General features: G+C 43.0%; 1 protein-coding gene across 1 annotated transcript in view; it reads right to left on the reverse strand.

Annotated features, from left to right (window-relative positions):
• Nucleotides 1-27,614, reverse strand: part of LOC131284836 (dopamine D2-like receptor) — a 98,452-nt gene that overhangs the window by 17,842 nt on the left and 52,996 nt on the right. Inside the window, exon 3 of the mRNA XM_058313696.1 lies at nucleotides 3,472-3,584. Coding sequence (XP_058169679.1) covers nucleotides 3,472-3,584 — 113 coding nt within the window. The remainder of the gene's footprint in view (nucleotides 1-3,471; nucleotides 3,585-27,614) is intronic.

Below are 27,614 nucleotides of genomic sequence, written 5' to 3' on the forward strand. Positions count from 1 at the left end.
TCATCCCAATCTCATAAAGCGCATTCCATTATGCATTCTACTGCAGTGCTGTAGAATCATAGGCTGCACACTGCAGAGCTCGCCAACACCGTGGGCATCCCTTAGAGAGACACTCTCGCTACCAGCTGGTTGGACAAGAGCCGTGGTTTTACCTGGTACTTAAACAGATCCGAACATGGTTTCACAACCGTTCCGTGCACCGTATCCAACGCCCGTTCCCGAGTTCATAACGCAAAAGATGGCAACACTGAGCGACGATCGGCTCTTGTTTAACATTTTAATACAAATTTTAAATTAAATTTTTCTCCGCAACCACTTACCATCGGCACATCCAAAGCGAGCATCGACGCGCCGATGGTACCCAACGATGTCGTTATACGGTAGGCTGTATGGGTTGGGAGAAAGCGATAGCAGTGGGAACCGTGCGTTACGCGATCATAATGTTTAAAAGCCACCCGGCTCAACGAGGGTTACCAAAATATTCCCATTAAGTTTAATATTGAAATAATATAACGGTACCATCCCTACAAATAGGATGCTCACAGCATCCAATCCATAAAACAGAAAAAAACATACTGTGAATGTGTGTGTTTCACGAACTTATTTTGTGGTGTACAAGTAATATTTCCATCCAATAAAGTTTGTATAAGCATTTAAGAAGTTTAGAATCCAATATAATAAAGATCCAATCAATTAAATTGTATTATGACAGTTGGGATGCGCATTTTTATGTGTTAGGATTGTAAGCTTTGCTCTAAAGCTCAGTGCTTTTATGTCTGTCAGGTACGAGGAAAAAAAATAAATATCAACGTAGGGGTTTTCTAAACAAATTGTAATAATCAACAGTTCCATTCAAATAAGTAAAAATTAAATTAAATAATAATCCATGTTTAATGCAATAGAAGCGGCTTTCAAATATCTGTTAGCATCTTCATTAAACAATGTTTTTGTTTTATGTAAGAAAATAAGTTTACAATGCAAATAGTGTATAAAAATGCATGTGTACCGATATTTTTCTACTGCTAAAGTAAAACATTGCAAACCAGGGCGCAATCTCCGTGAACACCCGCACAAACAAAAACTGTGTCACTACTCCGAGAGCAAACATTCAATGTTGGGACGGTTTCATCCAGCGAACAATTGAATTAGAATCGTTTTCAACGCGGCTCTTTCTACGACGTGTCACGCCATGATGGGTGAATACGAATGCAACCGAAAAGGATTCTCATGTTGCGCTTATAAAACATATAAAAAATGAATCAAAATAAACACAATACCCTCGCAGGTGAGCACGTCAGGTGGAATTTCATTTTCAGCTCATCCGTTGCATACGTCGCTCCGGCTTGGTGGTTGGAGTGACGGCTAAGGATCGTAACCGTTTGACGCTTACCACCCACCAGTTTCCGCTTTCGTGTAAAACACGGGCCGCAGAAGTGTTTTTGCACGCCAGCACGTGACGCTAGGCGCCATCAGCCAGTCAACAGTGTGCAGTGCTGCATCGGGTTCGTTTAACACGAGCATTCCAGGATGCGGGGCTGGCGTTGGAAAAAAAGCTGTTTGTAAAAGAATAAAATAAAATTCACCACATTCACCGACTGTGGTGTAGTAAAGGATCAAAGGCATAAAAGTTCTAACGAACTGGTAATCGAATATTCCCGCCACACCGGTTGGATTCGATTCGGAGGTTCACAGGAAGGCAATTGAGGCCAACCCGAGCTGTGGGATAATGGAGTCAATTACCGATCAAGACACGCCAGAGCAGTCAGTTTGCAATTGCACTTCCGAGGTTTGAAAAAGGGGCAAAAGGTGAAGTCACTTACCGTTCGATTTCCCAACCCAAACCGAGCGCCTTTTTGTGTTGCTCAATTAAACTAGAACAAACTGTTCACAGGCAATTCCCGTCGGAGGGTCATGATTTTCGGTAGCTCCCAATGACCAACGTGCATCGGGCTCTATCTCGCCAGTTGGCACCATCGGATCCGTTCGCAAACAGTACCGTCGCTCGTTTTACGAAAATGGAAAATTGCTATTCCGGTGGAACGTCGAAAGACGAATGTGGAGCTTTTTGCGTACCGAGGTTTCGCTGGTTGTAAAATTCATTTGATCACAATTGAAACAAATCGTTGTGCAATGCAAACACGAGTGATAATCTAAGCGTAAATTACGACCCCCCAATGGTTGGGCGAGAAAACCGAGCGGGCATAATTGATCGTTAATGGGAGCACGAAATTGATCGGTGGTTTGGAAGTGTGGGTACGGAGCGGCCGATGTGGGCAGAGAGAAAGCTGACCGACACGATAATCCGTTTCCCATTTTCCACCCCTATTATATGCTTTTAGGTGGGCAATCCGCTTCACTGACCGCTTTATATATTTGTAAACACATTTTTTCCAAGCCACTCTTCGACATTAGAAGTGGAAGTGTGGAGCTTGGCACGGGGTTTCCCTTCGGGACCAACTTCCCGGCTGTGGAACAGTCGGAAGCATTGCATTTTCGGGATTTGCTGCCAAAGTTTATGGCAATCTAATGCGGTAAAGGTTCATGGCACCGGGCGAGATATTGAGCCCATAATACTAGATAATTAAGGCTAGCTAGGTCGATGTTTTCAATTAAAATGTTTGCAAGTACAGATGGTAATTAGTGGTTCATTACCGGATTGGATATCACGCTTGGAGCTAATTCTCAATCGAAATTTAATTGGTGTATTCATTGCATTTCATTGGATGAATATCATTCAAACTGGAATGTATGTCTACGGTGTGATGTACAACGGACACTTCCTGTCACTTTTTGATTTAGTTTATGTTGAATTTACTTTCCATAAAAAATGTAGAAAGTATTTGTTTCTCGACTCTTTTGGCAACTTCGTATGCCTTTTTTTGGTAATGTTTCTGTGAGTCTCTTTAATTTGACTTCACATCCACTTTAAAGCCGGCGTCAAGTACAGACCCAATAACTCTTACCTCGACCGACCTTTCTACATAAATTTCAACCTCCGGTGGAAGCACTGGGCCGGCCCCCGAAACCATATTGCCAAATGTGCAAGTTCAGCTCATATTTCACAATATTGAAGGAAAGTTAGCACCACCCAGCACGATAAATTACGCCCACCATTAGTTTCATGCCGGGGCCGGCAACGAAGAGAGCTCCAGGGATGGCGAGCTGATTTGCAGGAATACGGAACTGTTTCGGTGAAGGTGGTCGACTCCTACTGGGTATGTACGGAACCAGCTTCTTCGGGCCGTTATGAAGGCCGTTGCAGCGATCGAATGGGAAAATTTAAACACCCGTCACCCACGGGGGGTGTGGGAAAAGTTATAGGTTACAGAGCTGTTGGGTGGGGAATGTAGTTGAGATGGAAGAGTTTCACAGTGTGATTTCGGTGCGGTTGAAATTTGAGCCGGAGGGCAGCGATGTAACCCATGCCCCTTTAGCAAACACCCACCCCCCAATCCTGGAGTTCACACTTACCTGTCTATTGAAATTGCAACTAAATTAAATATCGACGACGTTGAGCATATCACATCCATAGCTATGTAGAAATCACAAGCAAAATTTGGCAACGTCCATGAACCTGTGTTCACCTGTGGGGAAGAGAGAGAGAGAGAGAGAGAGAGAAGAGAGAACCAGAACGAAGGCATTAGTGATTAGGAGCGATAGCATGGACGGGCAAGGACCGGCTGGAGATCGATGGGAAATGAAAAAGCAATGAGCACGTTACATAAATCAAGGCACATGAATGGCTAAATGGGGCTCTTAAAACTAAATTTAATGGTCGGGCAAAATGGGGAGGAAAAAAGTGGATGCTTTCAGCACCCGACCGATGACCCATTTTGAGGACCGTATGCCCAAGGGGGTGCTTCCACAAAATGAAAAATAAAAAAAAGTACACGCAACCGAGTAGATCGGCAGATGCTCGGTAATGGGAATAAAACAAAGCGAAAACAAGGGGAAGGAAAAACGAACGCCGCTTCGACCACTTCAGACTGAGAACGGTGTTTGTTTTTTTTGTTCTCGGTCCAATGTAAATTTTCGGGGTTTCAGCATCCGCAAGGATGCTTTAGTGTTAGTGGTCGCTGTCGTTGGCGCCGGGAGCCTCGAGTGAACGCAGGGAGGTTATCTGTCAACGGTGGCAAAGTAATTATAGACTTTCCGATGACCTCGATGACTCTCGATGACCCAATCGTGGAACCCCTTGAAGGAGGAGGCGGGAAATGTGCGGAACTCCTAGGGGTGCCGGATTTAACTGCAGACATTTTTCGCTCATGCTTTCCCGTCACGTCCTACCGGGGGGAGCACGGGAGGCGCACATTGCTTCATTGCGTCAGAAAACTGCAGCCGCTGGTTTGGGCTTTTTTTGATGAGCGGACGTTTTAATGCCACCGCCCCATTTTTGCTCCGTCCCGAAAACTCATCTTCTCCGGTGGCCCGATCACCGAGTGAATTGATAGGACATTAATGCCACGGACAAAAAGCTTTCCACGCGTGGTAGACAAGATTGAGATATTATATTGATTTTTTTTTAGTCGCATCTTACGGAAGACTGCAAAAAATTTCGAAGTCACGTGGAAAACTCACGTAATCGAGAGATAAAAAGAGTAGACTTTAGCAAATGGCAACCGTCCAGACGTCGACCGGGCTGAGATTTTGTCTTAATACGATTTTTATATCCCAACTTTAACTATTGAACATTGTGACAAACAACTGTTGTGGATTGAAAGATTATCAGATTATACTTATTAATCTAAGGATTTAAAACTGCCACATGCTGGTTTTTGTTGTTATTGTTCGTCCGCATAGTTACAACCTTTGGCCAAGCTTATCATTGGTAATTTACTATTTGGTGATCTTCTGGCTTTTAAATTTTTAGCCTGCGATGGAAAAAGATACCGGTTAAAGATAATTTAGTTCTATTTAAACAAGTTCACATTATCTACTGATATGTTTTTTTATACTCCCTCCATTTGACACCGCAACATATTTCTCATGCCTGTTTGTTGCAATTGATTCGTTTTAATTGCATGAACAAATTGTGCATAAAAGTGTAAGTGATCGTAAAGTTTTCATTTTTCTTATGGGGATGTTTGATGCCGAGCTCAAAAGTTTTAGTAAATAAAATTGGTCCATTATTTGAAAATGTACATTGAAATTGCATTATGATTTGTAGTAATTAACACAACACTACTAACATCTCGAACCATTTTACTTACAGTACTTTGTATGGAAATAGGAGTGTGCATCCATAATCGACAAAAATAATCTTTAAATAAAATGAACAGCTCCCATAATTCCAAACTTTTTTATTAACCTTCATCGCCCTTTAGAATTTTTTCTGTCACATGAACCGTGCGTTGAACATAAAAATGACATTTTATTTGACAGACTAGATTGTACGAACAGGGCACGTAAAGAACTCCTGTAAAACTTTATCCTTCGCTAGATCGTATGCATTCCATGGTTAAGCCTGGCCCGGGTACAATTCATTTGTTCGAGGACTTTGTGCACTTCTTAACGATCTCTCTCTGGTCGTCTACAGTTGGGGCTGGTAAAATCCGCTCTTATGGGAAAACCTGGAGCATTCAAATAAGTGCGCAAAACAGTCGTTCCGCCTAATGGAGCGGCGTAAGTATTTCGTGAGCCTATCCGGGTCGCCCAACTTCCAGTGTCGTGTTCCTTACGCCGGCCTCAGGTCGCAGTTTATCTGATTTCGAAAAACCGTTTTGTTTCGCCGGGAAAGCGAGCTACTGGACCGGAAAATGGGCAACGAAATTGCGGTTATGAACGTACTACGGTTCCCGGTCCCGATGATACTGCTAGCTCCGGGACGTCCTGTAGGAGGCCTCTCACTGTGCTTTCATAACTCTTGTTCACGTACGCCCCGTCCCCGGTTAACAAGAGATAAAACTACACCTGCATTCCCCCAACCTCCGTGAACATCGTGGGAAAGACGTCCTTAAAAACTTAAGCTCGCTTTACGCCCTCTCGGCAATGTCCGCCGCCGAGCGTGCGGCAGTAATCGGTCTATTCACATTTGTCACGGGGCATTCGGGAAAGGAAACCAAAAGAAAAAACCGAAAGCCCATACCGTGGGCAGACGGTAAAAAAAGTAACGGAAAACGACAGGACACCCCCTAATGTTTGGTAATCTGCCCCAGGTTTTGCGCGCGCTGTGCCCCACAATACAGTGATTGTTGTTCGCCCGAGATCCGCTCCGGGATACGGCTTCGAGTAATCGATCGTTTCGGCTAAACCGCCCGTAACTAATGGTACCATAATTTCCCTCGAGGAACGAGCCTCACCAAACATGAAAGACCTCTGCGGTGATGGCCGGCGGAGGGTATGTGAACTGGACCGGACCTGTCGGAAGATAAGCGCGTTACAGAACAAATGGTTAGGGGCTAAGAAGATCCGGGACGAACGAAAAAAAAGACTCGAATAAAACCAGGCCAAGGGAAACCTGCAAGGGGAAGCCAAATCCCTTACCATCAGGAAGACACGCAACAGAGGAGAACATCTTTCCAGTGTGTTCTTTCAGTTTTTATTTCAGATCAGCTCAAGCTGGCCGGGTTTGGGTCGCCCCCTCCGACCACTAGCGCTGCCGGAGTGAGTCAACAGATCTTCTTCCCGGACGGTCACTGGCGCCTGGCCGTACGGGAAGCTGTATTGTTAACGTCCGGCCGCCATTCACCGCAGGTCGAATTTCCTTCCGTCGGCCGACTATCGTTTCGGAAGTTATCTTTCCAGGAAAGAAAATCTCCCGGTGTTTGTCCGATCACGCCTCCAGGTGAAATAAATGTGTCATTCAGGGCCAACAAACTGCGCAAACGAAACCAATCCTCAAAACATGTCAAACTCCTGGGAAATCGAGTGCTCCTTTGTAGGTAACACATTTTAGCTAGACGATGAGACTAACAATAAGATATTTGACGGAAAGAATGATTTTTCAAACGATACATAAAAAAAGGTAGTTTTCTAATGTTGTATACAACCGGTGGGAGATTTAATTGTATACTTTTACTTAAAAACAACTTTGCATAACTCGTTAACAAGTGTGAGATATATAAGGAAATTTGGTTGTAACGGTTATAATGAAATTTAAAATAGTATCAACCGAACATTTTACTTTTCGATACTCGCCAAGCACACAAACTTCATAACAAGATTATTTTTTCACAAAATATTCACGCATTTATTAAGCAAAAATGTATCCATCTTCGTAACAATGCTGAAAGAAGTATTATCGCTCTGTTCGCTCATCATTCTAACATGACATGATGGATAGTAATATTGCGAATGTAATCCAACACCATCATGTAGGTGTAATAGTTAGTGCACACAAATGTTTCCCTCCATCGGCAATCTCCCGGACGACAAACATTGGTTTGTACACCCGCAGACGGAGGGAAAATTGTTGATAAGAAAACAAGCATCACAAGAAAGGTTCGTCCGAGCAATGTAATAATCATCGCCGGATGGATCAGTGGATGACCGGACCGGTTCTGCTGATTGGCAAAGCAACATATCGGTACGAAAACATCCCAAGCTCGCCCGGGGTGGTTCCATCCGCGGTGCATCCATTCCCAGTTGGATTCCCAACGCCCACCGGTCCCAAACGTCCTGCTCCGTGGTGGTGAAACATTTCTGACGACGTTCGCTCCTCCCAACCTCATCGCTCCCACGAGCTCAGCGCCCACGGGCGGAATTTGGGAAAATCATCAATATTCGGTTTCAAATGTACGCACCCGATGCTGTTACGGCGCGTTTTCGGTTTCGGTTTTCCGGTTTTCCCTCCCGCCCGGGACGGCACGGCATGACTATTACGCGTGGATTAGGTAGGGAAATTTAGTGGCACGATTTATGGAACCCAGCAGCGCTGCCCTCCGCTCCGGTTCTGGCAAATTCGCAACCCAATGACACGGAACCGTCGAATGGCTCTAATGACGTTTGCCAGACGACCCTGCGAACTGAGGGCTTGGATTAGCATTCAGCGGACGATTCCTAGCCCTGCGGGGGAAGATCTGCTTATCCGGAGCACTGGGAATTTCGTACAAGGTTGTTAATTTCAACCACGGTTCGCGGTGGAAATGTGTGATAATTCGAAACATTAGCTTGAACATTGCTTGTTATGTTTCTTGGTCGGTTAAGCTCGTAGCAGCATTAATCGGTTTACGGGTAATGGAAGAACTTAAAATAAAAAATAAAAATTTCTAAACATTTCAAAGTCTTTTTTTTAATCGAAGTAGAAAACATAATAAATAAGTTGGTTACCACAGTAGTTTTTAGAAAATACCATGCGACTAAATATTTCTTACAAGCACAATATGGTGTCATACCTCTTTTTGGTGTTTTTCTATACGTGATGGAATTGTTTGAGTTTTTATTGAACACGTCAAAAGTTTTAATTAAGATAGAAATTTCATCATATGTTATATTAATGAATTATTCGTCTAGTTTTTCAAATAAATATTTTTAATAACATGTCTTGAAAATAATATTTATAGTCTAAATTAATATAGACCAAACAAGGATACACAAAAGTTTATATTTATTTTGCATTAATTCACATTTTCCACGTTGGGCATAACTAAAGGTTAATTTTTAAATAACGATACGTTGCCCATAGAAGCGGTAATTAATCGGCTTGTAGCGTATAAACGATTCTCCGAAATCAATCTTCAAAACAAATGTTGCTTGCGTCAGTAAAAAGCGTGGGAATGTAAAGGTTGGACGGCACAAATCACTTCAGATTTCTGTCCACCCATTGATCTGACATTTTCCCGACCATTCCATTTCAATAATTGTGAACGGGAGAGAGAAAAGTTCATAAACAACGACACGGTGTCGTTCCTCAGCCTACCTCGGGAACAGGACAGTTCCTCCGGTTACTGTGTTGGCAAAGGAAACTCATTACTGCCACGAGAGATGGATGGAAAAAATGGACGGGGCAAATAAAATCCCCCACTCGATCGATCGATTCTCTCGTGTCCGTCGAAAGGAAAGCGCCGAAGTGACATTGCTCGATCGGGAGACAACGGGTGAAAAAAGGTGGCGTAGCATGAAAAATGAAGCCTTTGTGCGTCTCCGATAGCCAGACCCCGGTTCCAGCAACTCGGCGAGTGATTTACGACAATCTGAGAAAATCTATCAATTTTCATGTTTCCAGCCCCCGAATCAAAGGGGTGGTCACCCACGGAAAAGGAGCTTTTTTGGTACCCCAAACAAAACAACCCTCGTCTGGCCGTCGTCGTCTCTGAGGCCACCCTTTTGACGGTTGGTGAAAATCGGAAAGCGGGCTTGCACTGCAACTGGAGGAAGTCGGTATGGAGTCTAATTTTCTATCATTTCAATGGCCGGAAAAAGCAGAATTTTATCGTGGGCCAAGATACCTTTCTTCCACCGCATTTTGCCCCTCGTTGGTGAAAAGCACGTCCAACAGGATGAAAACGAGATGGTGGGTTTTTCTTTCTCTGGCAGGGCTTTTTTTCCTTTCGTTTACATGCTTGTATTTTCCTGCCGTGCAATGTTACTTTTAATATTCTACGTAGACCTCCGATCACGCTACCCCTGTGCGCTACTACCCCTCGCGCCATGATGACGCACTTCCGGGAAAATCTAATTTCGTCCCACGAAAGTTTTGATTAAAACAACCGCCATGGCGAGGGCCTTCGGTTCGCGAGGCTCGATCTTTTTCCTCAGCTACGCGTGCCGGAGGTTTCCTTGGCTTGAAGTGTATAAATATTTATGGCAGTGGTTGTGAAAGTTTTTATTGCTCCACAGATTTCATTTTGATTACAGCTAGTAACGTTAATTGATTGAACCAAAACGGTTATGGGCCGCGGCTGGCGTGTGGTGCATGGATATGTTTTTGAAGTCAATTTAAAAAGTGAAACAACCACCAGCTTGTAACACACCTTTTCATAGTCAAACATTTTAGTTTAATAACCATTAAAATGTTGTAACGAAAAGTTTTTGCTAATTTTTTTTAAATTTTTTGGGTGACCGGTTGAACTCATGATTAAGAACACAAGTTACAGGCAGAAAACCGGATATACTAGCTCCGCTAATACCTCTCAGGAACTAACCCCATTTCATGCTCATTTGACTCATATTGCATCTTAAAAACATACAACTCACAGAAAACCCACCGAAGCCCTCGCATAGCACTGAACTCGACGCTGAAATGACGATGGCAGAAGATCTTGGTTAAAGCCGCCAGATTTACGATCGAAGTGTTAAATTAATTACGCCGTAAAGTTCCAGGAATGCCCGCGGGCAGGAAACGCCCGGTCGATCGAGAGGTATTTTATCAAGATGGCCAGTAAAAGCTGACCGACCTGGAGGTGGAATAGGTTGCCACCGGCCACCGGGATGGCGGAGGGCTCGAAATAACAAATAGGGCGCGAAACGTGCCGCGAGGATTCAATGAGTGACCGGGCGCCTCCATCGTCTCTCACCTCCGACGTCAAATTGAATCTAAAAGTCCCCGCATCCGGCGCGGTATTGCTTTGCGTGAATAGTACACGTGCTTTTGGGGTTGTTTGATGCTTTATGTAGAAATAATATTGAAGCATAAAATTCACGCAAAAATTGAGCTACGATGGTCGGTATATTGCCAAACAAGCGAAAGCGGAAAAGGGGGACGAAATAAGTCCTCAATTCGACAAACTTTCCTTCCGGGATTCAATTTGGTGAGTTAACAGCAAGCTGTATTTTAATTAAGAGTAAAGAAAGTCTTCAAGGTTATCGAGGTATGCTGCTGTCACACTTATGGCGTTTGAAACATACGTTTCTTGTGGTATTATTTGTACTCAAAGTATCAGGATCTCTTCCATAATATGTCGGTGCATTACCATTTATTTAGACTCGTTAGACCTCACCACATATTGAACCGATATTTTTGAAGCTTGTAAAATTAGTTTTCCTGCAGCTTCTTGCTGGCAAGGTGACATGCTGGTGAAATAGGCGATATTCAAACCTAATTTGTTCGCGCATAAAATGCATCAAAAAATCTTTTCGCCTCGCCGGATACCACCGGTTGGGTACGGTACAGCATAACACTTGCTTCACAAATTGCTTGCCTAACTGCTGGCGGCACTCGGGTGAAGTAAAAATTTAATCTTTATGACCGTTTCGCAAAACTTTCGACACACCGTTCGCCAACGGGTAGCGCTTGAAGGTGATGGTTAAGATTATTCCAACCGAACCGTGGCCTCGTCCTCTCTCAGCAGCTTACTTCCCGCTGCTGGCCACAAGTTTAGCAGTGAGGGGCTGCGAACAATGACGAGCGAGATCATTTTAGTGGCCGAACAGCTGAAACACTGCCGAGCATATTATCGTCATTGTCATCATTATTAACAACATCATCGTTTCTTGCGGATGGTAATGGGCGAAAGTTAAACCCGCCGAACGCTCTCCTCTTGAGCGTGTTGGTAGGAGATGGAAATACTACAACCACTAGGTGGGGGAAAAAGGGAACTCTAAGCAACGAGTCTTCACGGATAGCATGTGTCCGAAAGGGCATAAGATTGTACTGGTAGCCCAAGCGAAGCTCAAGAGGGAAAAGGAGCGGTTGAAAAATGCGGCAAACGAAAAAGCTTAGCCTCCGCACTCAAAGTCTGTGATAAAAGAAAAAAAAAGGTAAAGAAAACATAACCTAACTAATTTACAGCATTTAGTAGCTCATTCATTTTCGACCCTACCCGTTGCTATGGGGGCTATACTTGGAAGAAATTTCAGCCTTAGTTTGTGGTATGGCTGTGAAACATCTTTAAAAAATATGCTTCGGTGCGTGAGAAGTGTCTGAGCCATGTGTACAATACTTTGAGGGTGTTGCGGACAAAATGCTGACCTTCATTTGGATCATAGAAGATATTTAAAAAGTAATTAAAACAAACAGCTAGTAAATAATGCCCCTAGTGGCAGCTGAATGTATCTTTATATTTTGTTTGACAGAGTAAGAAAATATGGTGTATATGGAACTGTTTTAATGATCTGTTTTAAATAAAAGTAGCCTCAGATAATGAAAGAATTTTATGTTTCAAGTTACCATCATGGCTTGGTCGAGGAACTCCATTAATTAGAAATATCTGACAATAAAGATTTAATTAATGATACAGATATATTCAATTTACGTTAAGTAAGAATCCACCGGTTCCCTTCAGCACTTTTCATTGTTCTTGTGAATTTTTAATTATTCGTAGTGTTAGTTATGCTTAGTAAAACAGTCAACTTTGAAGCATAGTTTGCAAGCTAACTCAAATAGCGAGGGTCATGCAAGACAATCAAATGCAATTCATTTACCTTTTTCGTTTAAAACATGCTGCCATTCCAAACATTTCCATTCTGTCGAGATGGTGTGTGAAATTTTGCGAATCGCTTGTAGGTTTATAGATTAGGGGTATTCAAGTTTTGCTACCGGAAAACTTATAGTTTCAAGTCTTGTTCGAAGCGCGAGACGTTAACTTATTATCCCATTACAATGATCGCTGGAAAATTCCTATAAATCCCGAAATCTAGAGGCAGCATCTCAGTGCTGACTACAGATCACGACACTGAGCAAAACGGGCCCCTAGAGGAAATAGAATTGCAGCGAACCTATGATGAACACCGTCGATGATACGCGAGCACTGGGTTCCATTCATGCACGGGAACTTTCGGGAACGTTAATTCACCGGAAGCGAAATGAATGTTAAATAAAGCCTTTGTCTCGGCACATTTACAGTTTGTATATCCCGCTGGGATGCTACCTGGTGGGAATCGTAACTCATTCCATGTTATCAGACGATTCCGCGGAATGAAATAGAGTGCTATCTGAAGGTATGCGGTGATTGTCAACCGCTGTGAGATGATTGTGAACCGAGAACTTTATTTGCTGATAAATGCAAGGATTTCTCCATCGCGGGCGGCACCGCCATGGAATTCGCCGAGGCGACACGTTGTGTCATTCGCAGAATGTCTGACATGTGACACGAATATGTTTGGTCGTGTTTGTTCAGAAAATATGAATTTTTAAGAATTTTTTAAATCAGAATTTTTAAAATTATGAAAATGAAACATTTGCATACGCATGGTGTTTGAATTTATCGTTTCATAAACTACCAACGTCTCCAGGAGAAATAGAAGACAGCATAAGGAAGATTGCTTGTGCTTCCATCATTAAACCATCTGGCCAGCTTCTCACGACAATCGTAATCGTTTCGTGCGAAGCTTTTCCACGGCGCAAGAATTTAATATTTCCTGCTGCATCGAGAGGAACAATAACATTTCCTTATTTAAAAGGAAAAACCGCACCAGCCACACCTCAACGCTATCGCTGGTCTGGGTTTCATGGCGAGAATGCGTTTCCTTGCGGTGGGTTCTGCTACCGTAAAACCACATTCACGACCTCGGTGGAGGCGTTGCTTTACGGTCCAGACATTGGTGGAAAATTATGACATCCGTCATCATCCGTTTGCGGTTCGAGAGCGTGGGTGAGAAATAAAAGCAAACACCACTTGATGGGGCGGACTTTCCACCATGCAGAAAAGTACAATTCGTCCATATTGTCCTTGTTGTACCGAGCGCTTAGTCCGTTTCATCGTTCACTGCGGGGCACACTGTGAAACGGTGCCATAATAGTAAAAACAGGCGCCATGAAACGCGCTGCAGTAATATTTTGCAATTTTGCATGCCGTAACGTTATTGTTAGTTTCACCTTTTTGCCTCTGCTGTCAGGAACTTGCTCTATCCTAATGTACTGCATTATCTCTCTTCTGCTTTGGTGCAACAAATTGGAAAGACACACGGGGCAATCAGATTAAAAGGGTTGTATCTTCCCGTTTGAGGCACTCGCTCATTCACACATTCTGGGGCTTTTGATATAATAATACACTTATGTGTATGGGAAACCCGTCCAAACTATGATAATCAAATGGGAGCGATTCTCCGCGCGTCGTCTGCTCGACAGTTTAGATAATCTGAGATGATGAGAATTGCAAAAGGCGGAAATAAATTACGCGTCCATAAACTAAATGATGCTATTAGCTGGCACTATCGTAGAGAGACTAGGAACCAACGCAATTGAATATTATCCCGACGAAAACAGGATCATTGAATTGCTTAACGATCAGCGTGAAACGTATCTATCGATCGGTTAGCAGGCGAGCCGTGGCCGACGACAAAGTACTTCCCATCCGAGGGTGTATAAGTATAATTAATGAAAGCTTCAAGATTTTCCAAGCACTAAAACTGAAAGCATTTCCAATGAGAGAGATGTTCCAGCCAATTTGTCGTGAGTTCAATTTACTTTCTCGCCGATTTAGGGATAGGAATGGAAAATTTATTTTTTATTGGAAAATCATTGATTTATTTTTCCATGACAGTGTTCAAGATTAGTTTGTTTTGCATTGTGTTCAATAATTAAATATGTTCACCGCAATAATGTGTACTCTATCTTCATTCAATTATTAATCTTTGCCAACATTTGCATAATAATATAATACTATCGTTCGTTTTATCGGTTTTTACTTGTCAAGGTATAAAATTGAGTTTAGCATAGTATATTATTAATTTGACAAACAACATTTATCTAAAAACTACAAATGAAACTTGCCTACATTGCATTAGGAACTAAGTGATAAACATTTTAAAAACACAAATATTGTGCAAATCAAAGAGCCTTTATTGGTTTGATAAGTACAACCTGTCTCATAAATGATAAAGAGATTTTTCCTTGCTTTCTTATTCTATTTGTGCATCATTAAAGAGATAAAAAAAAACACATACACCACTCAATATACTACGACTCGTGTGTAAATATGTCGATTTATGCTTTCAAACGACGTGAATCATAGACGAGCATTGTAGGTTCGGTAGGCATAATCTGCATATTTTGTAGACAAACTGGAAACGAACGGAAATTTTCTCTGAAGGATGGAAAAGCGATAAAAAGAATCGTACAACATTCACAAACTTGTTTTCATTCAAACGACCTGACACATTCTTATCGTCGTAGACAAATCTTATCGTTAGCGTGGGCGTGCATATGGATATGTTTGTGGTTGCCTTTTTACTAGTTAAGCACTGTCATGCAGAGTGGTCGGAAGAAGGGGAAATGAAAGTAGTGGTTTGTTGAATGTAAATGGGAAAGAAAAAAAAACCAACCAACGAACGGGAACGTATGCCGCTGCACGCGGGATCGACGAAGCCGAGAAAACTCCTAGGGTGGAATGGTTCATTAGGAAAGATTTATGATCAAAAGTGTGCAACTGAAATTGCATTCCACTTCCAGGGCTCGGGGATTCATGTGAATTGACGACGTCCTTGACATCGGTGGGATACGTCGTTGTCGTAGTCGACACCGATGTCGCAGCGGCTCGGTATGGTCCGCAAGTCGAGTCCTGCCAGCAGCGCAATCGGATAACGAAATGAAGTGTGGGTGCTGCTGGGAGTGAAGCTTGTCATGAATCTGCTGGGAGTGTTCCTTGAATTGAGTTGGTTTCGGAGCAAGAATAAAAATGAAATAAATTGAATGAAAGCGGAATGGGGCATATTTTAAGTAGTGGGGAACATACTACTGTCTACACTACTCTAATACTCATGAAAATGTATAATTTTAGAAATGTTTTCTTTTATTGTTTCTTGAAAGGGTGCTGCAAACGGACTGGCATGTATACTATAGGAAAATGTTAAATACATGTACAATAAAAATCATAAACATTCTATTCGTTTGAATTTGTGGATTCATGAATCTTTTTTGCGAATTAAACTCCATCGCATAAGAGAAGTGCTTCACAATACAAAATACATCTCGAGTGTTGGATTTAAAACTAAAATCCGTCAATCGTTGCCGAAGCATGCGAACTTTGACGTTTAGCAATGCCATTTCAGTCAAAAATAGAAGATCCGTTTACTTTGCTCTTCGCCAGCGGTTCGTTCCCGGAAGGCTCGGTAGTGAGTTTTTCCAAATGTCAACGCTATTTAGCGTAAGAAGGGTAATCTGCTCCGAAAAGCTCTTAAGTCTCCGCCGCGCGGAATCTGCTCCACTTAACGTGGGTGAATTTTCCGATTTTCTCGGTGAACCGTGAGATGAACTGAATCGTTTACCGATCAGTGTTTGATCAGTTCGCAATTTTGTCACAATTCGAATGGGAACGATTTGCGTACAACGTCGGGCACATACGCATCCGGAGCCGGCAGCGGAACCGGAGAACACTTTGCCACGGCCATCCCCACACGCGCCACGCTCGCCCCGTATGCGCCAAGCCTTTCGACGAGGGACAATTTCCTACCGGGCGCCCTTTGGCCCGTTTCGGTCGATTGATTTTTTTATATTGCTTTTCAACTTCGGCGACTTTTCTTGCGGCATGCGAGCAAACATATTCTGAAGGGTCTGAAAAATTGGTTCAGGTTTTTGGGATTCTGCACGAATGCCAAATCCCGGATTTGGTGGTGGTGGGTTTTATTTACGGTTTATTTTTTTTTGTTTGACTCCTTCACATATCTTAGCTACGCCTTGCAGTTATTGCGAACAACGCAACCGGTGGTTCCGTCTGCCGCTCCGACCGAGACGACTTTGCATAAGGGCACAAGCGCGCGATCGGGATTAGGTGGCTTTTGGGTTCAATTGGTCCCCTTTTTATTCCTTTAGCAATGTCTGTAAATGGAGGCAGAAAAAGAACCAGCACGTCCGTGATTTCGACATCTGCCATCCACAACCTTTTGGTTGGTTATGACGGATCGATACCGTGCTTTATGTTTGACTTATTTTATGTCCCACACTACGAGTCCCATTTGGGCCGGATTTGAGGAGAGTGAATTTAGGACTTAAAGCACATTATAAATCGTTTTGCAGACGGAGCAGAAATGCCTTTGCCAGAGTTAAAAATTGCTTCAGAATTATTGTTCCCGCTATGGTTGTATTTCTTTAATTTTCTTCTTTTCGATGGAGACGCCTGGTAGTTTTGAAGTTTGCTTCAGGATTTTGTTGGTATTCGATCAATTTTGATTTTCAAATGCCTCATGAGAGATAATTTGTTTGTTAATTTAAAAAAAAACTCCATAATTTCTCCCATTTTTGGCATAGTCGTGTGAGACATCATGTGGTGCAAGTTGACAAAGCAAACGAAAAACCCTGATGGCAACGCCACAAGTTGAGTATGATTTACGACGGTGTTCCTTGACCGAAATACTACAATCACCCCCAATCGACGCTGGCGAGTCCCCCCCTGAAGGGAACATTTTGGTGGCCATATTTTTCCCTCGTTACCCAACCATCTATCTCCATCACATAAATAATGATCCCAACAACGAACGGATACCAACGGCGGGTTTGGTTCGCATTGCGGTCGGTTCTTTTAGTTTGTTGAAGTAAACCTTACCCCCCCTCCCCCCCCCCCTGGTTGCTGCTTTTTACCCGTTAACCGAAATAACTCAAGCTAAGTCAAACGGTAAACCCCAGGAGCGCTTCGGTTTGGACAATCCCACGCGATTTGGGGTGGTGACCGATAGGTAATCGTGGCTGGTTTTCAGTTCTTGCCTCATTAAACCTTACATACGAGATCCTTCGCTGCTTGAAGACGGACAGAATAGACGCACTAAATTCTTGACATAGCATACTGACACACACACTCGTGGATTGAAAAGGAAAACGGGTTTGAATGGTTGAGTGAACGAAGGAAACGCTGATGGGCAAGATTGTGAGAACAGTGTGTGTACCAATAAAAATAAAATAAACATTATAAAGCGTCACAAAATGTACACGTTTTGAGTTTTTCACAAACAGTTGTTTCACGCTACGGTTATAGCGATAATATAGTTTGTTTTACTTGTACAGTTATTAAATTTCAGTCGATCGAATTAAGTTTTTGTGAAGTTGCTTAGATTTCCAATTGTTTGATGTAATAGTAGGATTTTGGTGATAATCATAAAAAGTTTTGGCAAGTAAAATAGCTTTAATTTTGATATGAAAAGTACAGCATCCAATCGTTGTATAATAAATAATCATGCTAAGTTCAGGTGAATACAAAATGGAATTGCCTTCCATGAAAGTATTGAGAAAGTTAAACACCGAACCAAAACGACATTAATACAAAAAAGTTATTGTAAGATAAATGATCTCTTTAGAAATTACACCATATTGTTTTAATGATTCCGTAATGTTTTTCTGCAAGTTTTTTAGTTTTTCAAGGTGCGCACACAAGTTTCTTACACCTCCAAAAGATTTATGATAATTTTAAAACAGTTGCTTGACATTTATCTTCACTGCTTGTCAGATAATATTTTTTTGTTGGGACCACTTATAATTGTGAACCATCTGTGGAGAGCGTACATTCATCATTTTGTTTATTATCAGTAAAAGTAACCATTACGATCTTTTGGTGGTAGCAATGTTTGGCTGAACGACACCGTTCTGGATTATGGGTTTTCCATTGTTTTTTGTTTTCCTTCCGGCGATGCTTTCAGCTGCCACGCCACCGTACACGGTTATTTGGAAACGAATGACTCACAGTTTACGACCCGCAGTGCCATGTTCTGCCCACAAATTTGGCAACGCTTAATCAGGTCTCGTCCCGTTAGAAGCACATCGCTCACGAATGTCGTTTAATCATATTCGCGCGTTGTTTTCTCTGCTCCTCCACCGTGCCATATATTTCGTGGGCTGGATGTGGGAAAGCCGCTCGGGGCGGGGCTGGATGTGAACGATTATTAAATTATTACCAGTACAAGACCACCCACGAATGTCCCCCCCTCCCCTTTCCTTCATGCCGGTGGTTCTTTGCCTAAGCAAACAGCGTGGAAGCAGGCCCGGTAATCTTTATTGCCCATAGGATCTATTTTATGAATTATAAATTACTGGATAATTGGACGGAATGTCGGCGGCATTACATTGATTTACACACATCGCGCCTGGTGCGGCACTTTCGTTCGTGCCTGTGGGACGAGCTTTTAAAGATGGCCGGCTCGAGAGGAGTTCCGCCAGCGAACGGAGAACGCGTGGGATCGGTTGGTTGTAATGGTTGTAAAAGAGTCAATAATAATACCGGACGGATTTGATGTTCGCTTCGTGCTGGGCACCAAATCCCGCACGCTAGCAGCGAAATGTCATCTGCACAGATTTATGCACCACCATGCGTCTCCATCATCCCGCGCTGTAATGGGACGGGTCGCACCGAACGACAAAAACCATCGCAAACTGTGAGGAAGTGAAGTTGATTTGGTGGACTGATAAAAAAAACACACACACACACACATAGAGTTTCAAAACCACAGACGCGAGCGGCAATGAGCACGCACGTCGTTTTCGGTGAATTTGTGGCCCAAACGTGTAGGTTGTTTGCAGGACAGAGGACCGACGACGGGAATGAACGATATTGGCCGCACAATCAAAGCACACGAACGTGGCGAATGGGTACACTGGCCGGCACCGATGGCCATCGAGTTCAATGTGCACCCTAATCGCTTTGATGCACGTTCGGACGGAAAGGGCCCGAGTGCAACGTCCGAATCCGTTCGCGTCAATAGCGCACTGAGCTCGAGTCAAACGTTCGAGTAGAGTTGTGATGTTTCAGGGGTTCCAAGCCTTACAAGCGCGAAAGATATGTTCATTGAAATGCGCAATCTGCCAATGGAAATGGAAAAACAGACGATTGGCGTTGGATGTGAATTTAGCTGGTCCAAAATTGGCATTCGTCATGTATCAAAAATGAAAACACTAAAGTTTATGCATAATTTATCTGCATCGTGAAAGCTGCTGTTATATAACGGCTTTTAAGATAAAATTAAATGTTTCTCAGATACTTTAAATCATTCTGTTATAATTGCTAAAGAAAGCTACGGAAAAAGCAAATAAGTTAAATGTAGTAATAAGAATTAAGGAAAGTAAAAACAAAAACCACTATGTAACAGAGAAGTGTCCATAACCTACTGAGACTATAGTTAAACAAAACGCAAATTTAATTGTATATACTTACTACTTAACAGAAAAAAATGTAATGAAACATTTATCATAACTAAACCGGGTGATGTTACATGCGCAAAAATAAGATTGCTTAATGCAGAATCTTGTTCAACTGTAGATTATGGAAAACAACTAAAACTAAAAGATTGTTATTCCTTTCTCCACATCACCTGTAACCGTCAGATCATTATTATCTTTACACATGTGAACATCAGCTTTTAGCAACTCATAAAAAGTGCTCACCCTTTGCTTGCAAATCGGTTCCTTCGTCCACAAAATGGCCAGGGACTCCGAGAAAAAGGCTCAGGAAGAATAACGAGTTAACGAAATTATTAAAAGCCAACTGTAACTAGCTTGTTATCACCATGTCCTCCAGCCGGTTGTCCAATGATAGGCGCTAAGTTTCCGTGTAATTTGTTCTCATGCTCCTTTTTCTTCCGCTCACTCTTTCCTTATCTCTCACAAGATGGAGTTCATTTTTCCCGACAGCAAGCGAACGGTTTTGGGCAGAAAGAAGTAATTACTGTCGGTCCTTTTAGGCCGCACTATAGACTGTCCGCTTCCTTCCACCATTTTACCCGGCCATAACCCGGGTGTCCGGCAGGCCGAGTGACAAATGGGTGTGAACTTGTGATAAATTGTAGCCATACATTATTTTCACAACTTCCCATATCGGAACACCAAACAACACTTTTTCCCGGGGTTCCGGGGAGGAGTTGGGGCCAACCGAAAGAGGGTTGCGAAATGGTGCACCAGAAACTGCCTCACACATACCCACATCGTTACACGATCGTTCTCTCTTGCGTCTATGCGATGGTGACACGATTTGGGCAGCCTTTTATGTTCTGCCTCTGGTGGAGTGGGAAATGAACACAACAACAACGTGTGCGGACACCGGGAGCTGGAGATGGTCGGGAAAGCTTTTCGGCCCTAATTCTCCCTTTATCAGCATGTTCCGGTCGGTGCGTTTGCGGGCCCGTTTGACGACCGGTTCGGTCGGCTTGGGAGTGTAAAAGTCAGGGCCAATGAACACCGCGCCGAAGCCCCGGAGATGTCGAAAATCATGCATAACGCAGCGGTAGGGATTGGAGATGTGGCACCGTACCATGTAAGCCAAAGGGCAGTGGGCCGTGCATGAGTTTCGCTCATCCCGGGGATCGCTACCCGGACTGCTCGAAACTGCTGGTTCGGTCATTCGAAATTGGATCGAAAGAGCGGAATAGAACCTTTTTTTTAAGGAGTCCCCAATCCGCCGTACATTACCGTCTTATGACCGAGCTTCCGGTTGACGGTAATGGGACACCTACACTCTTTTCGCACACGCCAACACAGCGACGTGCCGAATGGGACCAGCTAGGTCATAAGTTTGGGAGTATCAGCAACCCTCCCCGGGTAGGGGCGGTTGTTTATTTGACCGAGAGGAAGTCATTTGGGACCCTAGGCGAAGCAAATGGTATTATCGAACACGCAGCGAGACCGAGCAGCGTTGCCCAGCACGAAACAAATGAAGCTGACAGATAATACGTTCCATCGGCTGGGCGACCATTGTTAGGGGCATCAAAATCATTACAACTGCACGTAGACTTGGGAGGTAAAATTAGAGGTTTTTCTACTTACGATACAGTTGGTCACAGCCTTAAATTGAGCCTCTAGTTACTCAGTTTTTTGTTTACAGTCAAAATAACAACACGCTTTCAGGGCCAGATTACCATACATTCTGAATGAGGACTTGATGCACATCTTACCTGAAAGAATGAAGAGAATGAAAACTCGATTAGTATGTTGTTACTTTACCGAATATCTGGGAAGTGCATACTAAAGCAAATTTAAACCAATACAATATTAAGTGCTTAATATCCCGGGTTGAATAATTATGGCGTTGGTCTGCAACTTTTACTTTTGACAGCTCCGCTAAGCAAATGATTCGATGTATTTTAGTTAAAATTTGCGTCAAAATCAATGCATAGTTTTTCAAACAGTGATTTTATGCTAGTGTTTTGAGTTCAAGCAATAGGAAATTAGGAATATAAGCTGATATCTCCCGTTTTTGTTACATACTTAAAAGTTTGAGCTATTTATTTATTACTTGGAATTATTATTTAAAAACAGCTGTACGCTTTTTGGAACTGTAATTAAAATAATAATTACTATTCAGCCAAATCCTCTTCTATATTCCATCAGGAGGGTGCTAGTTCTTGTAAATATAAAAGTCCATTTGATTTTCGAATTCAGGGGAGTGATGTACTCTGTCACTTTTCGTAACAACATTTTCTAGACATACTACTCGAATTTCAAATTACAAGATTTAAATGTTTGTACTCTATCTTCATTTTGATAAATATAACCGCTTTGAAAACTGTTCGATTAATATATTTTGATTGAACGCTTGATATTGGAATATAATGTATAAATCGAGTTTGACAGCAATCATCATCATAATCATCATCATGTAGAAGAAATCCGCAGATATATTTTACCGAAAGATAATCATCATACATCTCAAACGGCATCTGCCCACTGCTGATGCATGCATTTTTACAAATTCCCCAACGGTCTCGATAATAACCACCATCAATCTGACATCCATTAGTCCCCGGCAAATCCGGCAAACCATTACTATGTATTTTTTGCGCAACACCGAACACGCCCGGGAATGGATTCGTATAGGTATGATTTATTTCCCCTTCGTCGAACAATCCATCAAGATCGGGCCGGCTCATGCGTTCGATATTGTATCGAGCCGATATTTAATAGCTACAGAGATTCACCGTGGTTTTACTGTCGTGTTGCAGGCTTTGATTCTGGGGTTCTTATTACTTCACCGGTAATAGTAATGATCAGCTTATCGGATAACGCATTTGAACGGAAGCCGGCCTACGGTAAGCCATGTTATTATTATTGCAATCGTTCACCGGGATGGAAACGGGTTAACGGGAAATCGAAGGTAACGAGTTCTTATAGGCATGTTCAGCTTGAAGCAGCAGCTGATAGAACAATGGCTGAAAGCTTCTAGATATGTTTTTGCTAAACACTTCCTGGAAAAGTCTTCAAAGTGCTTAAATACCATGTAAGCCGATTGGTTTTGCTTTTTCTGCTAAACGTTCGTCGTACCCTATTCATTTGCCTTTGCTAAAAACGATCACATCTGGTCTTATACGCTTTCATATCTGTCCTAATCATCAATTTTATTCATCAATATTTTGAAACGATACCATTAAAAAATTTAATCCAAACATTAAGCTGTTTTCATAGCTTTCAGCGTTTTACAAAACAATAAAAGCGCCTTCTTCCCTCAGAGAAAGATCTTTAACTATGAAGCGAATTTACGATATATATCGTATGATGTAATGTTGGCAATCTAACACTTTCTTGACCACATTGTATGCCTACGTCGACATTTTTGAGCACTCTTTCGAACAGGAGTTCGTTCGTTCCTCCAACAAATTTAGTCATGAACCTTCTGAGCATATTTACCATCGGTGCACATAACTTACTCATAACGAAAGGCAAAAATAGCCCCAATTCAAGACCCATGGAAAGGAGGGCCATCTGCTGCGTGGACCGCAAAAGCACCGAGGAAAAGTCAAGTTCAAGTTTGTCGCACCTTTTTCTGCGTCCCATCACGAACTACTTATCCAACCGATTAGTCGTTTGCGTTGGTTGGCGTTCTAGGAAAATACCTTTACTTTCCGTCCTTCGAACCCCTTCGGCGAACCGTTCTGCAGATGTCTAGGGCGTCGACGGGAAAACCTCAAACACGGCTACCTTAAGTGGCTGAGCGGTGGATCTGAAACATTCGCAGGCCTCGGGGAAGGATAAAGCTTCCCAAATGGAAGCACTGCTCAGGATCCGGTGCCCAAGGTGCGCGGGTAAACAATCAATATTTAAGCTTTTCCCTCTTCTGCCATCTACCTACTGTCACTCGATTCATGTGTTCAAGTGTCGAGAGCCGCGTGGTTTCTTTAACGTTCCAAGTGAAAGCGTCTTTTCGAAGACAAACGACGACCAAACGATGAGTCGAAAGATTTCCCAAACTTTCCCATCCTTTTCCACCCGATCTCTCCCACACTCCGTTGCTTTTCCCGAACTAAATCATTTTGGGCTTTTGCTGTTGTTTGCCACTCGAGCGACCAAACCCGTTTGACCGATGCGTCGTACGACAAACTCTACAAGCAAAAGATCCTCAGCTGCTCGTCGTACACCGACCATCCACCTTTCTTTCCGATATGGTCGCCTCTCCAGAGTCTTTACCGTGTCGATTGCGCCGGCTCTACCGAAGACACGGCCACTCAGGCAGGCAAATGAGTCCCCTGGTGCCATCGAAGCGACCACACTTCGGGGAGATTGCGCACCCCCAGCGGGGGTGTTTATTTGTGTCAAATTCGGGTCCCGGTTGCCGTCGAGCATGTGCAAATGTGTGCCTGCGATCGATGGTTTCGATGCCGGCGACACCGCCGCAACTGGCAATGAAGTCAGGGACAGTCCCCTGGTGAACACTTGAGTCTCAGGAGGGCAGGAAGTGGCGTAAAACTTTTACAAAGCCGCTGGTCTGTGTTCGGAAAGAAGTTTCTTTCTGGTTGATTTTTTACTTTTTTGTTGTTGTTGGTGTGTGATTAGTTTCAAGACAGGTTTTTCTTGGTTTTATGTTGATAATAGAACGAAACGCAATAGAGAAATGCGTAGTCTTTATAAAGTTTTGCTACTTTACAGAGTGACTATTTCTTTATTTGTTCTTCTCTGTTATTCTAAGGAAAAAACAATATTATCACAAAAAAGGTATATTGAATTTCTAATTCGATCCTCATAAGGACTAAGGTCAATAACTTAATTAGTAAACAAAAATCTTCAACTACATTAAAAAAAATAGTAGGGTTTATTGCCTCATCTCAGCAAATGACTTTGAAACTGAACTAACTAACTGTGTAATTGTTTACTAAATCCTTTTCTTTGATGTTTTACATAATCGTTTTAAGTGTCATGAAGTTTAAATTTTGTAAAATATACGACTTAGTTCTCAAAACCAGCTCTTGAAGTTATTTTCTTATTGAAAACTCAATTTCTCTTGTTAAAGTTACTTGCTCAGAGAACCATTTACTTTAACGGTTCACATTTCAACCAGCGTCGGGATTTTTCTTTCAAGTTTCTTTTAACGCGTGAATTGCCATACTGCTTAAGACCGTAATTGTACAAACAGGCCCCCATCGAAAGTTTTGCCCGAAGAGATTGATTGGGAAAAGTTGCGCTCGCTGAAGCTCACATACGCTTCCTGCCCATCACAAATACACACATACACTCGCAACGAAATTTGTCGAGCTTCCCATATCAAACTCAACTTCTCCCAGCTACCCACGAGCACACTTTTCCCTCCCCCACCGATTGGCACCTTTTCCTAAAGCGCCCGAGGGCAGCTCGTGGAGGAAAAGTTACCCATTCTGACAAAGTAGCTTTCCGCCCGATAGCCGCGGGCAACCAAAGGGCCCCGGTTGGGCGGGCGGTATTGTTGCAAATCGTGGCCACTTTCGACAGACACCCTAGCGTGGCGAACAGCACAATGGAACGCCGGTACATCGACCCGGAACCCAAAAAAGGGGTGAGAGCGGGCGGAAACTTTGTCTCACGGTGCCACAATCAAAACAACCGACCCCGGCGAACGTGAGCCGACGGCGAGGTTTTTAGGGAGTTTAGCGAAAATGAGATAATAATTATGCGGATTCACACATAATTTGTTTGCGAGTTACTAAACTCCATCGAGGTGGCTCGAGGGTACCGTCTCTGCTGATGCCATTCACCGTCGTGGTGCGAGGAAGGAAAAACTAATCAATAAAAGGCTTCTGGTAATACCATCCGGATTGCGCACGATTAAATGGATGGTAAGGGAAAGTCGGGTGTTAACTCTCTACTTTGTGCTCTTCGCTCGCCCGGAGTCAACCTGTATGTACGCAGCTCACTGTTTAATTCTACTCTACACAGGACGAATCAAACCAGACGGTGCATTTTCAATGACTCGTCGAGAAAATTTAAGTGCAACGGGTGGAAATGTATTTCACTAGCATTAAAATACCCCGAAGTAAGAGGGTGGAGCGTTGTAAGATCGATCCGATACATTTCGATTCCGATTTGACTCACAACTGCAAACGTTGCAACAGCATTCCTTCGACGGAGCGAACTATGGCGATTGCAAATGCGTCTTCTTTCCCCAGGAAAGCTTCGAACGAATAAGACGAAAGATGAATTCGAATGGAAATCGATTCGGAAACCGATTCACTCGATCCTTGACATGCTTGCCCTCAATCATCGCATCGAGGCGAGGGAAGGTGTATTTGATTTTGGAAATCGTTAGCCGAATGCACCCGAGCCCACAATCTCCCGGCAGACACGGCGTTCCGCGCTGCACATCATTTTTCCCACCCTGTTTTGGAGTGAAGCGATCTAGAAAAGCTTTCCAATTCCATGCAAAACCACCGGCGGTTGCTTTGAAACTAGCAGGAAGAAGGTAAACAAACGATCCCGAAGACGCTTGCTGGATGTTTCCATCGGCAGCGCAAACACGAATCTAGGAAGATTTGCTAACCGTTCCGTCACATCATTGCTTTGCTCAACCGGTGACCGTAAAGTTTGGTCCGTGTTTTGATCGTCGCTGTTTCGGTGCGTGGTTGAAACGTGAGCTGAAATACAAACCCATCGGCTTCACGGGGCTTTCGGATGATGAAGCGGCAAATTTGAAGCCGTTTAAATTTTTCAAAGTTTTTGTTCATCCATCACCATTCGTTTTATGCTGTTGTACAAAGGCACGGTAGCATTGGGAAGATTGATGTCGAATTGAAAGAACGGCAAGCGTAAAATCGGTTCCCGGTTTCGCTTTTCCCAGGGTTTTGCGAGCCCTCGCTGGAGGAGGAATAGCATTCCTGATCAGCGTATAAATATCGCTCGCGTTTCTCGAGAACGATTCGATGTAATGGTTGAAGTGAGCCGAAAAAAGAAGCCGGAAAGAATAAGTGGCCCTGCCTTATCGCGGAAGGATGATAAATTGTTCGAACCCTTTTGATTAAACTAGCGACGCTGGTTGATTTTTGGTCTTAAAATGCTAATTTCTCCGCCAGCAGGATGGGAATGGAACCCGGGAATAGATTTATCAATTTGAAAGCGACGCAAAATGGCCCCAAACCGAAACGATGGATCTTAATGATTAATTTCAATTATTTGAAAACTGTCATGTCATAGGCAAAGTGTTCTAGACATGATTTCTCATTTATTCAATACAGCAATCCAACATTATCGCGATCAAATGTCACGATAAGTAAATGAAAATCTTCAATCAAACACTAAGTTCACATTTAGTTTACTTAAAATAAATCAACAAAACTGATTTCTGAGGAATCCTGCAACATTTGGTTCTTTCCCCAGTTGGACAAAAATAATGTTGCGATTGAAGTACGTTATACACGTCCTCAAAAGTGTAAAAAACTACATGTTGTTTTATGATTCAGAGCCTTTTCAAAAGCTTTAGCGCGAAAATGGCCAGGTATGCCAGCGACACAACGTCTGCCGAAGGCGAAACAACGCGTCCCGCTGGACATTCCGCGTGGTAATTGGTTTGTTTCGGTATGTACAGCTTGACACCTGTCCGATGTCAACTGGCCGGGCAACCCTCGTCGCCTCACCCCCTCCCCACCCCGCG

The sequence above is a fragment of the Anopheles ziemanni genome, chromosome 3, assembly GCF_943734765.1.
Source record: "Anopheles ziemanni chromosome 3, idAnoZiCoDA_A2_x.2, whole genome shotgun sequence".
NCBI lineage: Eukaryota > Metazoa > Arthropoda > Insecta > Diptera > Culicidae > Anopheles > Anopheles ziemanni.